Source organism: Brienomyrus brachyistius, chromosome 2, assembly GCF_023856365.1.
Source record: "Brienomyrus brachyistius isolate T26 chromosome 2, BBRACH_0.4, whole genome shotgun sequence".
NCBI classification, from domain to species: Eukaryota; Metazoa; Chordata; class Actinopteri; order Osteoglossiformes; family Mormyridae; genus Brienomyrus; species Brienomyrus brachyistius.
Window position 1 is genome coordinate 48,464,594 of NC_064534.1, and position 17,147 is coordinate 48,481,740.

The 17,147-nt window shown below is 45.7% G+C and overlaps 1 protein-coding gene across 6 annotated transcripts in view; it reads left to right on the top strand.

Annotated features, from left to right (window-relative positions):
- Window positions 1-17,147, top strand: part of LOC125727901 (membrane-associated phosphatidylinositol transfer protein 2) — a 73,436-nt gene that overhangs the window by 51,551 nt on the left and 4,738 nt on the right. Inside the window, exons 9-26 of one of the 6 annotated variants that reach the window (XM_049004928.1) lie at window positions 376-480; window positions 1,082-1,128; window positions 2,259-2,503; window positions 4,074-4,263; window positions 4,883-5,002; window positions 5,833-6,047; window positions 7,530-7,705; window positions 8,016-8,186; window positions 8,963-9,115; window positions 10,653-10,817; window positions 11,857-12,096; window positions 12,806-12,954; window positions 13,052-13,168; window positions 13,367-13,483; window positions 13,832-13,980; window positions 15,815-15,964; window positions 16,067-16,250; window positions 16,857-16,985. In XM_049004928.1, coding sequence (XP_048860885.1) covers window positions 376-480; window positions 1,082-1,128; window positions 2,259-2,503; window positions 4,074-4,263; window positions 4,883-5,002; window positions 5,833-6,047; window positions 7,530-7,705; window positions 8,016-8,186; window positions 8,963-9,115; window positions 10,653-10,817; window positions 11,857-12,096; window positions 12,806-12,954; window positions 13,052-13,168; window positions 13,367-13,483; window positions 13,832-13,980; window positions 15,815-15,964; window positions 16,067-16,250; window positions 16,857-16,985 — 2,822 coding nt within the window. The remainder of the gene's footprint in view (window positions 1-375; window positions 481-1,081; window positions 1,129-2,258; window positions 2,504-4,073; window positions 4,264-4,882; window positions 5,003-5,832; window positions 6,048-7,529; window positions 7,706-8,015; window positions 8,187-8,962; window positions 9,116-10,652; window positions 10,818-11,856; window positions 12,097-12,805; window positions 12,955-13,051; window positions 13,169-13,366; window positions 13,484-13,831; window positions 13,981-15,814; window positions 15,965-16,066; window positions 16,251-16,856; window positions 16,986-17,147) is intronic. The other 5 variants (XM_049004901.1, XM_049004887.1, XM_049004892.1 and 2 more) reach the window with 5 other exon arrangements.

A 17,147-nucleotide genomic window follows, 5' to 3' on the forward strand; every position in this document is an offset into this window, starting at 1 on the left:
TGTGATCAGTGAACATCGTAGCACACCCCCTTCATTGTTGAGCACTTTTGACTGGTATCCTTATACAACACGGTGTTAGCAGTGACTACTATACTCACTTTCATAGCTGGTTCATTGACAGAGTGCTGTGTCATCAAGATCCATGTTGGGGTGTTGGCTTTCTCTAGCTCAAAGATGATGTTAGGTCAAAGATTATGGGAAGTAGTCTGGACAGTCCCTTGTAAAACATTTAATATGACACTTTGATGATATATTTCAGGGGATGCCACAACTTTGTATTGGATAAGTGGTTATAAAAAAGTGATTAATATTTCAGCAGTCTCTTCTTTGGCCTCATGGTTATCAGTCTGTCTCTTTTTTTCTCACACCCTGCAGAGGACCTTTCAGACAGCGAGGTGGTCTTCCCTAAGGAGATAACCAAGTGGAGCTCCAATGATTTGATGGACAAGATTGAGGCTACGGACCCAGATGAAGCCCAAGGTGCGCAGATGGGCTGGGGTCTCTTGGAAGGCGGTCTTGGACTCCTTTTCTATCAGAATGTGTGAGCTTTTTGTGAAACGGATCTTCAGGATCAAACCTGCCCTGATGTTCCTGCGTTTTCTTATAGGTCCGTCATTCCATCAGGGCCACTTTATCTAACCCAAGTACTCTCAAATCCCCTCCTTTCTTAATCGGATTAGCTGTGAAGGAACAATTTGTTCATTGTTTAAGTTCCCCTAATTGATTATTTTTGCTAGGGAATATGAGATTTGAACATCATAATAAGCTGGTGTGGCTGACAGTTCAGCTCCATCAGGAGGGTATGAGATCTTTGCCAGGTTATAACCCTTGAGGCTGAAGACTGTCAAAACCACTTTGTGAATCTGTAAGTTTTTAAATTAGAGAAGTGTTGAGGGACCTGAAAATCGACTCTGTGTGTCGGATCTTCTGAGAGATTGTCTTTCCAATTAAAAAACAAAAGTGTCACATTTTGGCTTCTAAACTTCCACTCATGAGTATTGAGGTCATCTCGTAACCTTGGCTCAGCGGCCTTGTTAGCTGGGCTTGAGTGCTAACTGCCATTCTTTCTCTGTCTTTGCAGGAGAGCTGTACCAGGAGACCGTCGCCAGCGTGGAGACCCTCAATGAGGTATAGAGCTCTCCCATATATAAAAAGTGTATATATAAATAATTAAAAGCAAAAAGATGGGTAGAGATGCATCAGGGAAACAGACTCTGAAGTCACAGAGCCCCAAAAAGATGGCACCCTACAGTCAGTAAATTCTGGTGTTAATGGATTATTGTGGAGCAAAGACGAGTTGTGTAAGTGTCGTAATTGATGACTTTCTCAGGTGCACAAAGGAGGTCAATGGACAAAATCTCATGTACATTTCATAGTGATGTTTTATGTCAGTCACAGAGCAGTGTAATGTATATGCATGTGTTTTTGGAATCAGAATCAGTGTTATTTATTTATGTATTAGACATTCATGCTGTCATACATGCTCTCCTCTGTGAAGATAACGCACAGTTATTTAACAGAAAAGGTGACGAGTGAAATAATTAAAAGCAATGAACATAATTTCAGCCACATGGTGATGATAGGGGGTTAATTGACAGGCAGGGGTTATGGGGGTCACCTCCATCAGCTGGTTTGTTCTTTTGGTTTGAGGTGCTCCGCTTGGTTTGGCATTTGGAAGTTCCTACCAAAATGGTAACCGGGCAGCGGTCACTAAGTGGTCCCAGTGCATTATGGGTCAGGGCAGTGTCGATGCTTTGTCCTGCCCTGATCCCCAGGTGACACGACTTGGGATGAATGGCAAATGGTCTAGTTGTGCCATGCAAAAAACACATTATGGCAGCTAGCTTAATCAAAGGTTCAACAGTAGACACTCTTCTGGATTTCATCTTGAAGATCATCAGCTACAGTTCCTGGTCTATTTTTGCTGTTCCATACAACATTTCATCACAACTTATTGCGGTGGCTGAGTGCTTGATATGTCTGCCTAGCAGTGCAGCAGTTATTAGGCAAAACGGGGTTTCTCATTTGCGAGTTCTTGTTATTGTCTCATGGTGTCTCTAAGCAGCAAAGGATCCCGCTTGGGAATTGCTTCTGAGTCAGTGATTTTATCTGAGAACGGTTATCTGAGTACAAAGTGACTCATTTGGAGAGAGGCTATGTTTCGGTAAGATTCATGGGAGCATCTTGGGTACCATGTTGCAAATCCAGTGGCATAAATGTCATTTCTGTTGGTCCCTGGCATACCCCCCCGCCTCCAGGATGGTTCTACCCCAGAAGTCCTTCAGGCCTGCAAGATCCACGTGCTTATCCTAGTTCTCCATGGTGGCAACATCCTGGACACAGGCTGCGGTGACCAGAGCAGTAAGCAGGGCGACGTGAACACTATCAGCACAGCCTTTGAGACGGTGATGCGTGTGCATTACCCTGCAGCACTGGGCCGCATCGCCATCCGCCTGGTGCCTTGCCCACCGATCTGTGCCGAGGCCTTCTCTCTGGTGTCCAGGTGAGTCACACCCCCCTGTCCCCATGGGCCTCGACCACACCCAACCTCCCAGTATGTTAGAGGTGATTCAATGCATCAGTCTGTACATTTAGGATTGATATTTGCGGGTAAGAAACATAATCTTACTTCTCAGCACTTTCACGTGCTGCAGGTAGTTGCGCAAAGTAGAAGTGCTGGCATGCAAATTTCAAAAGCTTAGGATGACTGGGGAAGTTTCATTAATATTGATAAAGGAAGCACTACCTGATTTTCTTTGCACTACAGCACTTTTAGGGAAACTTACCGCAATTGTATAATGCGAAACACTCTCTCAAATGGTTAAGATAATCTTTGTGCTGCAATGCTTTTGTGAAATGCCTCTCCAATATAGTGCAAAAAAGTTGTTCGTATTTTATGCTATGATAGCAATGGCCAAGACCATGAGGCAGCTAACTAGCTAGCGAAGTGCAATATTAATCTGAATATAAGAAGACCCCCCCCACACACAAACTTTTTGGGAGGTATTTTTAGAAAAAAATGTTTTTGGAATACCAAATCTTACCTTTGTAAAGAAAAATAATTGTATTTGACAAGAACATATAATAAGTTAACCAGCAACCACTGCTTAAAAAGCAGCGCTTAAATACATTATTGGGGGTTGGGGTAATGAATATAACAAACTCCACAATCATTGAGGCCGCAGAATGTTTTCGATGTAGTAGACCAACATGAAGTGGGTAGAAAAAATATTGTATTGCAAAGAAAGGTTGAGCTGTTTTAATAAAAGATATAACAGCTCTTTGCAAATGAATGTTACTGTCTTTAACAGCCATTTTCAGTTTAATACTAGCAGCGGCACAGCCAGGGAACCCAACAATTTACCAGACACTCAGGGATACACGCTAAACACACGCACTGCACGGGTTGCCAGCTACTATGCATCTGGCGTGACACTCAAGCATTCAGACACTCATACTCATTCAAGAAATCTTGCGGCAAATCTATATTACAGTAAGTCAAAATGCATGTTGCAAAATATCGTTTTTGGCACCATTTGCTCCCATTTTTGTCTAGACCCCGAATATAAGATGACACCACTTTTCAGATGTATTTAGAAGAAAACAAATCCTTCTAATATTCATGTCAACACAGTAAAAAGTAATGTTAGCCTTCGAGATGCACGACATATTGTTTAACATTTTGGAATCAACCGATATTCATTAATAATTTAGATATCGGCATTGGTCCAATATGTCAGTCTTGGACAATATTCAAACTTAATCAATATTAGTTAATAGTTGGCAGCATCTTCTCAGCCATGTTCCGTAGTGAGGGACGAGGGATTTCGTCAGCTCATTCTCCTCTTAGAAGAGGTCTCAAAGTACCAGACTGTGAAATGTTTATAATTCGTTATTTAATCTAGCCCACATATTGATCATTCAGAATAAAAAACTATGTGACGTCATTCCTCTGATCTCTGCCAGCTATATGTGTGTGTCTGTGCACTTCAACGTGTTAAGCTGTCATCTGCTCACATTACTGTCACATGTGCAGCTGCTGACCCCCCCACACCGTTCTCTCTCTCTTGCAGCCTGAGCCCCTACAGCTATGATGAGGGCTGCCTGTCCAACAGCCAGGATCACATTCCTTTGGCCGCCCTCCCCTTGCTGGCCACTTCGGCCCCCCAGTACCAGGACGCCGTGGCGACCGTCATCTTGCGGGCCAACCAGGTGTATGCCGACTTCATCAAATCTCTGGAGGGGGCCGCCTTCTCGGGACAGGTGAATGAGACCAAAGTCCGACAGCTTTATCACTCCTGCATGATCAACTGGAAGGCTGTTGATTTACAGCAAACTATTAACTTCTTAGAAGCAATTAAAGGTGGAAAGCCGTGAGCTGTAAATCCGCAGCAATGTATCACTGTGATTTGGGCACCCTACCACCTGACAGTGAGATTACCTCAGTGGAGGTCAGCCTATAAAGAAATGACACTATAACTTAATGAAGGGTCATCATTTTAAATCTACAGCTTACATGAAACAGTGTACGAGTGTCATGAATCGACTTCCATAAATTAACTGCGGCGAAATTGATTCACTCAAATGTGGCATTATAAATCTATAAAAGTCCAAAATATAAAAAATAAATTGAGGTAAACCCACAGGATAATTGTTTGCCTTCCCTATTTCAACGTGACACTTTCCGTCTAGCGCAGATGCTACTCTCCATCATTCATTGTGATGGTTTTGTGTCTCCATGACACTGAATGAATGTGGGTGTGGCCCAGGCTCTAGCAGCCGGTTTTTGAGTTTGATGGAAACTCTACCTGGCCAATGAAATCATGTTGCTTGAAGGATGTTGCCCTCCCCCAACCCCCCACTGGCTGTCCCGGTTGCATAGGTCTGCCTCATTGGAGATTGCGTGGGTGGCATTCTTGGCTTCGACGCCCTGTGCAACAGTAACCAGACCGTGTCAGAGAGCCAGAACAGCAGCCGACGAGGAAGCATGGTGAGCATGCAGGTTAGCCCCCCTCCCGCTTTGCATCCTCATGCTTGCTCAGTAGACACCTGCCTACGGCCTTCTACACCTGAATGCCTGTGAACACCTCAGTCAGTATGAACTTATCCCCTCCTGTGAAATATGGTTGTCGATTCACCTAATGCCCGTGACCAGAAGGTCGGCAGTTCGAGATCTCTGGTTGGCAGAATAATCAAATCACAGGTTGGGCAGGGTTTTTAGCCCTGAAACCTGCTGCAGGTGTGCTGGATAAATGGCTGACTATAGCTTGCTGTCACCTCTATATGTGTGTGTCTCATAGGAAAGAATGATTGGATAATGCAAACACCTCCTTTGTATCTGTACTCATACAAAGTATCATTAAAGTACTGTTAAGTACAAAGTGGACTAAGGTTTTAGTGCTGTGGTTCTAGCATGGCTCTTGAGGTCAAGCTGAAGCCTCTCTGCAAAGTGGCACTTTAGCCACGCCCACCCCAGCGTAGCTCCTCCTTTCCTCCCTTTATTGACTTTACATAGCTGCTCTTGCCCCTCATGCCTCAGATTCTCACTGACACCAGGGTCTCCACTTTGCCCTGCTTCCCTCTTTCCATGTGACCAAATCGAGAGCCAATGACTGGCTTCCAGGAACTGGCAGCATTGCTAATGTGTGCTATTTGTTGATAGATGCTAAGTGCTCACACCACTATACCATTACTGGAGCCCTAGCTAACCGTAAATCTATAAGCCTGAGGTTAAAATAATGTCCTTCTGTACCCTCAAGGACATTGTGTCCTTGGGGACATCCTGCGGGCTCCCCTGCCTCCCCCAGCCATCCTGTGCTGCTGTCTTCCCAGGACAATGACCTGCTATCACCGGGGATCATAGTGAACAGCAGCTACTGCTCGACAGGGACGTCGCTGGAGTGCAGCCGTCACCTGAGCCGCAGTAACATCGACATCCCGCGCTCCAGTGGCGCCGATGACGCCAAGAAGCAGCTGCCACGCAAGCGAAGCGACTCCTCCACCTACGAGCTCGACACCATCAAGCAGCACCAGGCCTTCCTCTCCAGGTGGGAGGGGTCATTGTGGAGGGGGGACGGAGTCTTTGCAGGACAACTTGCCTCCGATTTGTCATATAAATGTAGCTGAAGGTTTCATCTAAACAAACCTACAGCCGCTACCCATTTATACAGTCAGATGTTTTATGATATCGTTGGACGGAAGGTTGCAGTATATTGCGTATGCGCAGTAATCACCAGGGCTTCAGATGACAGGCAACGCATTTGTCTTGACGCCAGCTATACAACCGTTTATTTACACCTACGATTTCTTAAACAGATTAGCAGTACAGCTAAAATATTAATGAGATGCATTTTGTGACACCCAAAATTTAGTAATCTGTATAAACTTGACGTGTCCTTGTTTATTAAATTTGGTTAGCGGAGCACACTACATAATACTGTTTGGGTTATACTATGGTTTGGTATACTTCAGTGCGATATGCACTGTAGTGGGGCACACCACATAATACTTTTTTGGTATACTATGGTTTGGTATACTTCAGTGCGATATGCACTGTAGTGGGGCACACCACATAATACTGTTTGGGTTATACTATGGTTTGGTGTACTTCAGTGTGATATGCACTGTAGTGGGGCACACCACATAATACTGTTTTGGTATACTATGGTTTGGTATAGTTCAGTGCGATATGCACTGTAGTGGGGCACACCACATAATACTGTTTTGGTATACTATGGTTTGGTATACTTCAGTGCGATATGCACTGTAGTGGGGCACACCACATAATACTGTTTTGGTATACTATGGTTTGGTATACTTCAGTGCGATATGCACTGTAGTGGGGCACACCACATAATACTGTTTTGGTATACTATGGTTTGGTATACTTCAGTGCGATATGCACTGTAGTGGGGCACACCACATAATACTGTTTTGGTATACTATGGTTTGGTATAGTTCAGTGCAATATGCACTGTAGTGGGGCACACCACATAATACTGTTTTGGTATACTATGGTTTGGTATACTTCAGTGCGATATGCACTGTAGTGGGGCACACCACATAATACTGTTTTGGTATACTATGATTTGGTATACTTCAGTGCGATATGCACTGTAGTGGGGCACACCACATAATACTGTTTTGGTATACTATGGTTTGGTATACTTCAGTGTGATATGCACTGTAGTGGGGCACACCACATAATACTTTTTTGGTATACTATGGTTTGGTATATGCACTGTAGCGGAGGAACAGCTCAGCAGCCATGACATCTTTTAAAACATGAGGATATCTTGTGGATAAACAAAGCAAAAAGACATCGGTTGTATGGCGGTACTCTTTGCAGTTTAAAGTCTGACACATTTATTAAATATAAGGACATGCTGAATTTATACAGATTACTAACTTTTGGGCGTCCAACTCTAAAGTACAACAGATTCCAAGAAGGAACATACAGCCTCGCATGTTGGAAGGTATGTGTCGGCTGTGCAGGAAGATGTATAAAGGGGTGTTTGTCCCCTTGTCAGCCTGCACTCCAGCGTCCTGCGAAATGACCCCGGCTCCCGCCGCTCCAGCAGCAGCACCATGCTGGAGGGGAATTCCCTGGGCAAGTTCGACTTCGAGGTGTCCGACTTTTTCCTCTTCGGCTCACCCTTAGGCCTGGTCCTCGCCCTCAGGAAGACGGTCATCCCCATGTTGGATGGTGAGCTGAATTATTCTGAGGATTCCTTTATTTGTTGTTATAATCATTTATTTTTTATTTTTTTGTGCTTACACTTGCCACTGGAAAAATGGTTTAAGTCTAAAGAGAGATTTTTTTTTTGCTGAACTAGCCGTCATTGATCACTCTGTCATCTGCGGGAGCGTTTTAGGGACCTGGCATATTCTCATCCTCTCAGACTAGTCCCAAATAACTCATTTTACTGAAATTGAGGTTGATTTTAGTCACTGTGGTGAAAATGATTGTGTAACAGTGCTCCTCTGAAATGTTTTGTGCACTTCCTCTCCCTTAGTTGCCCAGCTCCGCCCAGCCTGTCAGCAGGTATATAACCTGTTTCACCCTGCCGACCCCTCGGCTTCACGCCTTGAGCCCCTGCTGGAGAAGAAGTTCCACCTCTTGCCCCCCTTTAATGTGCCCCGGTACCAGCGATTCCCACTGGGGGATGGCAACTCCGCCCTTCTGGGTGAGTCTGCATCCACACTCAGAAAAGCCAGTTAACTGGATTCACAAGGGGTTAATCCTATGACACACAGAGCAGGACACCATAGAATCTGCAGCCGGATCTGTATGCTGTGTAAACATTTACAAATGCCTTGGATTATCCTCTCCTGGATCTGGGCCCAGGGTGCAGATGAACGGTAAAGTGACATTTGATCTGCCGTTTGACCTGTGGAGTCACCGTGCCGATCGGATGTAGGAGGAAAAAACAGGCATTTGCCTCTTAGATGTGATGAAAGGGAAAAATCAGCTTTGTAAACTGTCCTTAGTACTACACGTGCTTTGTTTGTCTGAGAATCGCTGTGTTCATCTGCGTGTCGTCTGTTTATCGCTGAATTTGTACAATACGCCCTCAGAGTCTTCACACAGACACCTTACGTCTCTAATGAAATACGCAGTGGGCAGAATCCTGCAGTTAATCTGTAAAAATGTTGCTGAATAAGCAGTCCGTAGTTAAATGTTTAATTAGAAAATGTTTGTAGTTGCCAAATTATCCTTTTCAATCTTCTCTTTTTTTATGCTGAATAATTAGACAGGAGTCCCCCACACTGCCATGAGGGTTTGACTCTCGTGTCCTGTCTGGAGTTTTTGTTTGTTGCTACATGTCTGTTTCTCTGTTCCTTGTCTTATTTCCCCTGCCTCCTCCTCTCGGCCTCTGCCCGCCAACCCCCCACCCCCCCCCCCCCCGCCCCGACCTCCTCCTTCCCTCCCTCTCCACCGCCGCCGACTTTTGGCCTGTAGTGGAGACAATCCAGAGCAGCCCGCAGCTCCTGGTGGAGAGCATGGGCGCCATTTCCCTGCGCTGCCAGGAGGGCATCAGCGAGACCAGTATCCCCGTACCCGTGCTTAACTGGCAGGACGGCTCCCTCAAGGCCACGCCTGCCACCATAGAGCGTGTGTAGCCTTCTCTCTCTCTTCCTGCCTCCCACCGCCTCCCTCTGCTCTTTCCCTCTCGTCTGTGTGGAATTCGGTTCTGTGTGCGTTTAGTCTGCCTTCCTTCTACTTAACCAACATCGGCAAACGGCCTCCGCTGTGTTGCTATTAGGGTTTGAAAAATTTTGAGGACTAACCATATCTGAGAACCGACGATTCCAGGTGTGTCCTTTCGGGGCTGTTCTGGGACTTCTGGGGTCTCCTAAGCGCAGTGCTTGACTTTGCTTGACAATGGCAAGTTTCTGTCATAAAAAACCTGAAAGCCAGCAACACAGTTTAAGTGCCAGAGACTGGAGAGTTCAGCTCGTTTTTATTTATTATTTTTTTGCTGGCTCCCTGTTTTTTATGCATTTACAAGCAGAGGGGTCTCCTGAGGTGCTTCTTTGTCTGCCTGTGTCATGTTTATATGTACCGTTTGTGGTCAAAGGTCCCCTGAGTAAAACATTTTTGCACATATTTTTTACTATGTGCCCTGTGCCTCTAACATATAAGGTAAAAAGACCAAAGACGGAGCCTTGGTGCACTCCAGCTTTCTGGGAGTGTGTCGTGTTTGCTCTTCTAAATGATGCAAAACAGAGAACCGAAATGCATAGTACAGTATTGTGCAAAAGTCTTAGGCAGTCAAAATAAATGTTTAAAGATTTTTATCTGGGTAGTAAATGCATGTTTGCTCAGAACGAAAAACACAATTTAACATTAAAATATTGAATTATGTTGAATTATGAATTATGAATATTAAGAGTATCACTAATACTAGGAAGAATCTCTTCTGTTCTCCAAAAACTGTTATCTAGTTGTATGGCTAGATGAACATCGCTTCAGTTCCCAAACCTCTCCTCAGGGACACCTCAGACATTCCGTGTATTTGTTAAATTTCACCACCAGCTCACTTAATTTAATTATTTAAAATAAGTCAATGAGGTATTGGTATTAACATGGTTGTGTTGGGTGGTTACTGCAAATACTGGGGTGATTTTAGGAGAAGTTCTGACATGCCTAAATCAACACACTTTTACAGGCATAATACCATAGGTTTACACCAAGAGGAAGATCATTTAAACATAATTTTTTTTGGCTGCCTAAACTTTTTCACAGTGTTGTGTATGATGCAATAAATAAGGCAGAGCTTATAGAAAATTATTATACTACACCAAGATTTGGAAGAACTTAATACATAATCTTATTTATATGAATGTGTTCCAGCAAGAGACATGAGTGTTATTCTTGGTAAAGGACAAAAGGTCTCGTGCTGTGACACATTGCTGGTGAGATACTCAGTTGACCCTATGACCACTATGGCCAGACAAGGTCATCAGAGTGGGAGTGACTCTGGTTTTTCAAGCCTGGAAATGGTCATGTGTCAGTCTGCCATCCTGGCCCCGCCCAGCCCCGCACCCCCAGCTTCTATGTTCGCCTTTGTTTCTCTCCTTTGTCTCCTCTTCCCATCACCCTGACCCGGGACGCTGCCTAATGGAATCTCCTTGTTTCGGCTCAATAGCAGATGTTGTTCAGTCTCATGGTGGTGTCTTCGTGGACAGTTCGTACCCCTCCTCTCCCATTACTGCCCCGCCCTGCCGGGGCCTGCGGAGGGCCAGTGAGGTCAGCATTGCCAGCCAGGTCTCAGGAATGGCAGACAGTTACACTGCCACCAACATAGCCAACAGTAAGTGCTCCCACAACAACCCAACCCTTAGCTCTTGCATCTCTCTCTCTCTCTCTCTCCCTCTATATCTTCCACCCACAGGTTCTCTCTCTTTCTCTCCTCACTGCACCACGCACCACCTCTCAACTGTGGCTATTAATGGTGCCCAGGCAGCCATGACAGTACTTGTGCACATGCTCACTAGCTATACCCACCCTGCTGAACTTTCCAGAACAGAACCATCAACCAGTAACCCTGACACCTGATCCCTGAAACATCAACCAATCGTCACCATCCCGATGCAGTCACATACAGTGTATAGGGCCATTACCATACAAGCAGAGAATTTATTCTTAATAATTGCTGACAACTTATTTCAAGCAGGTTCAGTGTTATCTTTGAGTTAATCTGTTTTCCCACAGACTGACCCATCGCTTGACGTTGGTCGGGGAATGGGGGGGGAAAAAACAAAGTGCATTTCTCGAACCCGTGTCTGCAATGCATGCAAAGACACAAACTGTCTGCCATATTCCCACATCACTGTTTCCTGTTCTGTTCTGTCTGCTGAATCGATCCAGCTTCAGTGTTCAGTGTCAGCACTCTACCCCAGGATCGGTCTCTCTCTCTCTTTCTCTTCTCTCCTGCCACGGTAATAAATCAGATTAGACTTGATATCCTTTCTTCCATAAGTCATGAAGGTGCAAAGAAACCGCGAGCAGCCTGGTCCGCCTTGGTGTGTGAGCGATAATCGGCGCTGTATGATTCTCAGGATCACTGACTTGTCTCTTCCAGTTTGTTTTGCGGTTAAATTGACATAAGCAATAGTGTCCGAGTTATTGATGTATCTGTCTGCTTAAAGTGAAACTACTTTTTTTAACATTAGTATCTGAGGAGATTTTTTTTAACTATTTTCAGCTTTTGTGCTTCTCTGAAATAGGAAGATATGATACCAAAAATATAAATAATGCATAGAAGTGCATACACTTCAAGTCCTGTTCAATAGCATTCATTTAAAAGAAAAATGTTATTAATTCGCTTTGGTTCTCCTTTCTTTTCATAGCATGTCAACACAGCCATTCAAAAAAGCGTAGGCTGCTATCGCAGCTCACCCTCCCGCGCTCTAAATTCTCTCTGAGGAGGGCCTCCTCTAAGCCCTTTAGAAAGAGGCTGGGCCCACATGTGACCAGAGACTGCGGCCCTGTGGAGCAGGTAGACAGGAGCTCCACGAGCTCCTCCAGTCAGAGCGCCAGTAGGCCCTCTGATTCGGTCCCGCTGGCCACTCAGCTGGACCCTGAGAAAGGTATTCTGGGGGTGGGGCCATTGTGCCGTCTCCTTAGAGGAGCACTAGTGCTGGTCCTTTCTAGCTCATAGTGCCTCCCCCCCCCGCCCCCCCACCCGCAGTTACTTAGAGCTCCTCAACGCCTTTCTTTGTCTTCCAGGGCCTTTCGGTCACTTATCCCTCCTCTGCTGTACCTGCATCTGATTGGCTGAGGGGATTTTCTTATGATATCTTGTATTTCACATTTATTATCTTATAATAACCTGCATTGAGGAAGTGGATGTGTGCAGCTGTCCTCTGCTTCATAACATTGATGCAAGTGAATTTTTATCCAGCAATATCAGTGGACAATCCTACTTCAGGGACAATCCTACTCATGTAACGGATTCATGTGATTCTCTACACTAACTAAAACCTGATCATGACAAACCTTTCTAACCTTTATTACACTAATAGACCTGCTTTACTCTCCCAATTCTTACATCTTTATAGAGAACCTGTAAATATCATCTTCTCTTTGTAAACATAAAACAAAATGTTTGACTCTGATGGTCTTTTGTGATCTTGCTGTCGTCTACGAAATGGCTGCATCAAGAAGCGGCTTTTTTAAATCAGAAAGTACAAATGTGATGAATGAGCTGATGAATTTCAGCCCCGATACCAGAGTGTCTTGAGTTGACGGTGGCCTGTAGGGGGACACGACTGACGTGCTCCTTCCTCTTCCCCTCAGTCGCAGCCCGCTGGTGGGGCACCAAGCGCATAGACTTTGCCCTGTACTGCCCCGATGCCCTCACAGCCTTCCCCACCGTGGCACTGCCCCACCTCTTCCACGCCTCCTACTGGGAGTCCACTGACGTTGTCTCCTTCCTGCTGCGTCAGGTGAGCCCAGTGTGTCTCTCTTTGGGGCTTCCCATCCATCTTTGATCTCTACTCCTGTAGAGCTGTTTTATACCGGGGTTTCTCTGCCCCCTTCCAGGTCATGAGACATGAGAATTCCAGCATCTTGGAGCTAGATGGCAAGGAGGTGTCAGAGTTCACCCCCTCCAAACCGCGTGAAAAGTGGCTGAGGAAGCGGACCCACGTCAAGATCAGGGTGGGTGTCCCCTCTAGCCCTGGGATTTGAATCAAAGTCTACTGTTGCTGCTGGCTATGAAGCAGAACTGCACTAGCGTGAAGATAATTCGTACAGCAATTACAGCAGCAAATGTTTTCTCAGTGAGACAGGTAGCGTGTGCCTCCGGAGAGAGCTGGAGGTGTGTCATAACCTTCTTTTTGTTCCAATTTCGGGCAGAATGTCACAGCCAACCACAGGGTGAATGATGCCGTGTTCACAGAAGATGGCCAGCAGGTGGTGACTGGGCGCTTCATGTATGGGCCACTCGACATGGTCACCCTGACCGGGGAGAAGGTGGGCCCATTTCTGCATGGGTCTGGGTTTGCAGGTCTCAGATCAGCACCTTCTCCAAAAGGTCAGGCAGCCTCTGATCTGAATAAGCAGGCATAGCAGTTGTGGAAGAGACACATTATGTGATGTGTTGGTCACCAGAGGCAACCAGGCTGTTTTATTCTGTTGGGCATGTAGCATAGCTTTTTTTTAACCAATGTTAGCTGATCACTAAGATGATGTCACCCCACAGAGATATAGCAAGAGCTCTGTGACTTTTCTTTGCATTGGATTTATAGGGTTAACCCTATGAGCTAATTATCTGTCTCATGGAGCTTACCGTTCAAGTAACTAATTATGTCTGTCCCCTAGGTGGACATCCACATCATGACCCAGCCTCCATCGGGGGAGTGGGTATATTTTGCCACCGAGCTGACCAATAGCAGCGGCCGCGTCTGCTATGTCATCCCTGAAAGCAAGCGCCTTGGTATTGGGGTCTACCCTGTCAAGATGGTCGTCAGGTAGGGATGTGTGGAGTCTCATCCTTCAATTTGGCGTCAACATGCATCTGTTGCTCTCTTGCTCCAGCCGTTGGACACAGAAGCTCCAGCCAGGGAAATTAAGGTTATAAATAATTAACGCCGAAGGTCACCCTGCACAGGGGTCTATAAACACGGATTTAATAAGCAAGCAAAACCATAATTGTAAAGAAAATGAATAACAAATTGGAACGGCCAGTTTTGCCAGTTCATCATGGACAAAAGTATTATGGCACACCTCTTATTCACTGAATTCGGGTGTTTCATTCAGATCCATTGCCACAGGAGCATAAAATCAAGCACCTAGCCATGCAGTCAGGTTTACAGGCATTTGTGAAAGAATGAGTTGTTCTGAAGAGCTCAGTGAATTCAAGCATGGTACTGTCATAGGATGCCACCTCTGCAATAAGTCAGATTATGAAATTTCTTCCTTGCTAGATGTTTCATGGTCTGCTGTTGTATTATTGCAAAGTGGAAGCGTTTGGGAACAGAAACTCAGCCACAAAGTGGCAGACCACGTAAAATAACAGAGTGGGGTCGCAGAGTGCTAAGGTGTAGCGTGTGTAAAGGTCACCAGTGCTCTATGTACTCAGTAACTGCAGAGTTCCAGATTTCCTTTAGCATTAACCTCAGCATAAAAACTGCACCAGGAGCTTCATGGAATGGCGTTCTATGGCTGAGCAGCTGCATGCAAGCCTCACATCACCAAGTGCAATGTTATGTGTCGGATGGAGTGGTGTGAAGCATTGCCATTGGACTGCAATGCAAACGTTTTCTGTGGAGTGACGAGTCACGCTTCTCTGTCTGTCAGTCTGATGGACGATTCTGGGTTTGGCGGATGCCAGGAGAACGTTACCTGCCTGACTGCATTGTGCCAACTGTAAAATTTGGTGGAGGAGGGGTAATGGTATGGGGTTGTTTATCAGGGGTGGGATTAGGCACCTTAGTTCCAGCGAAAGGAACTCTATAATGCTTCAGCATACCAAGACATTTTGGACAATTCTATGCTTCCAACTTTGTGGGAACCGTTTGGGGAAGGGCCATTTCTTTGCCAGCATGACTGTGCCCCAATACACAAAGCAAGGTCCATAAAAACATAGTTGATTGAGTTTGGTGTGGAAGAACTTGACTGGCCCACACAGAGCCCTGACCTCAAATCCCATCAGCCACCTTTGGGATGAACTAGAATGGAGACTCCAAACCAGGCCTTCATGTGCAACATCAGTGCCTGACCTCACAGATGCTCTTCTGGATGAATGGGCAAAAATTCCCACAGACACACTAAATGGAAAGCCCTCCCAGAAGAGTGGCAGTTGTTATAGCTGCCAAGGGGGGACCAACTCCATATGGATGCCTATGGATTTATAATGGGATGTCATAAAAGTTCCTGTAAGTGCAACGGCCAGGTGTCCCAATACTTTTGTCCCTATAGTGTATGTCCCACATTTGCCACACAGTCACACACAGTGCGGTAAGTGCAGTAAATCTGGTAGATACTGGTGTGACACTTTTGGCATTCCATAGTTGTTTTAGATGCTTTCACAAGGACATGGGAAGCGAACTGTGGAAAAAATCATTCATTCACCCTGGATTTTAAGGCTGTCATAAATTTTTGTTAGTTGCGATACAAAATTTACTGGCATCCTTGTCCTTGGTTTGTTTTTTATAACAAGAATTGGAATTTATAAATTGTTTCTGAATGCCTTTTTTGGCAGTTTGATGGACAGTTGACGGAAAGAAAAGTGACACCTGTAACACATCACCATATTGCTCATCCCTGTAGTGGCTTCAGCTCACGCCAAGCTAAATGTTTCAGGGGTGACCACACCTTCGCAGACAGCTACCTGACTGTGCTGCCACGGGGGACAGAGTTTGTGGTGTTCAGCATCGATGGCTCCTTTGCCGCCAGCGTGTCCATCATGGGCAGCGACCCCAAGGTGCGCGCCGGGGCAGTGGACGTCGTCAGGTAAGCCCCCCATCCCCTGAGTGATCTACAGCTGATCTGTGTCGACACCAGCCAATTGCTCATTGGGACAGAGATGTTGAGACCTTTTGCCGTGTCCCTCAGGCACTGGCAAGACCTGGGCTACTTCATCATCTACGTGACGGGTCGCCCCGACATGCAGAAGCAGCGTGTGGTGGCCTGGCTGGCACAGCACAACTTCCCACATGGCATCGTGTCCTTCTGCGATGGCCTGGTGCACGACCCTCTCAGGCACAAAGCCAACTTTCTGAAGTCCTTAATCAGCGAGGTGAGTTGGAGGTCCATGGGGCAGGACAGAAGGTGGGAATGGGGCCGAGGTGGAAAGTTCAGGTCCAGCTGCGTGCTCTATGACCGACTCTTTATACTCAACTTGTTGGTTGAAACAAAATCTTGGTCTGGATTTGTAGTTTTCCACCTCTGGAATGGGCTCCATTAGTATCTGGAAGAAGGCGGTGACAAGTTTCAAATGCGAATAGAGAAGAAAGATGGTTTTATAGAGAAACGTCACCCATTCTTTCTGCTGATCACCAAGATGACTTTCTGCTTTGTAGACATATGGACTCTCGTCTTGCTCTAAACTCCAGCACTCTATTTATTAGTCACTGTCAGCATGCTTCCCATGCATCCATCTTTAATACCCAGAACACAGTTGGAGGTCAATCCCAAGAAGCTCAGGGCACAAAAATGAAAAGCATGCACTGTCACACACAGTCACATGATGTAGGACACCGCTTCACCTAGACTGGAAAACCTGTGACACTGATACCGTTGACTACTGACTATGACAGAGGAAGTGAAACACCCTACAAACCATTCCCTGCGGTCAGAGAGCTTTGGACACCAGTCCACATGACACTTGTGTTCTTCCTCTCAGGCTCACATGAAGATCTTTGCTGGGTATGGCTCCACCAAGGACATCTCCGTCTACTCCTCCATAGGCCTGCCCCCATCTCAGATTTATATTGTCGGCCGTCCCACTAAGAAGATGCAACACCAGTGTCAGGTATCTGACTCCTGGCCTTACTTAAACTATGCAGCTCCACCCTATTCCTGTTCTTAGTTTAATACTTTACAGTCTCACTTAATCTTCTTCATGAGATCAGTAAGTCCTGTACTAACTTCCAGTAAAGACTCTGGAAACCTTCTTAAGCACCATAACTGCCTG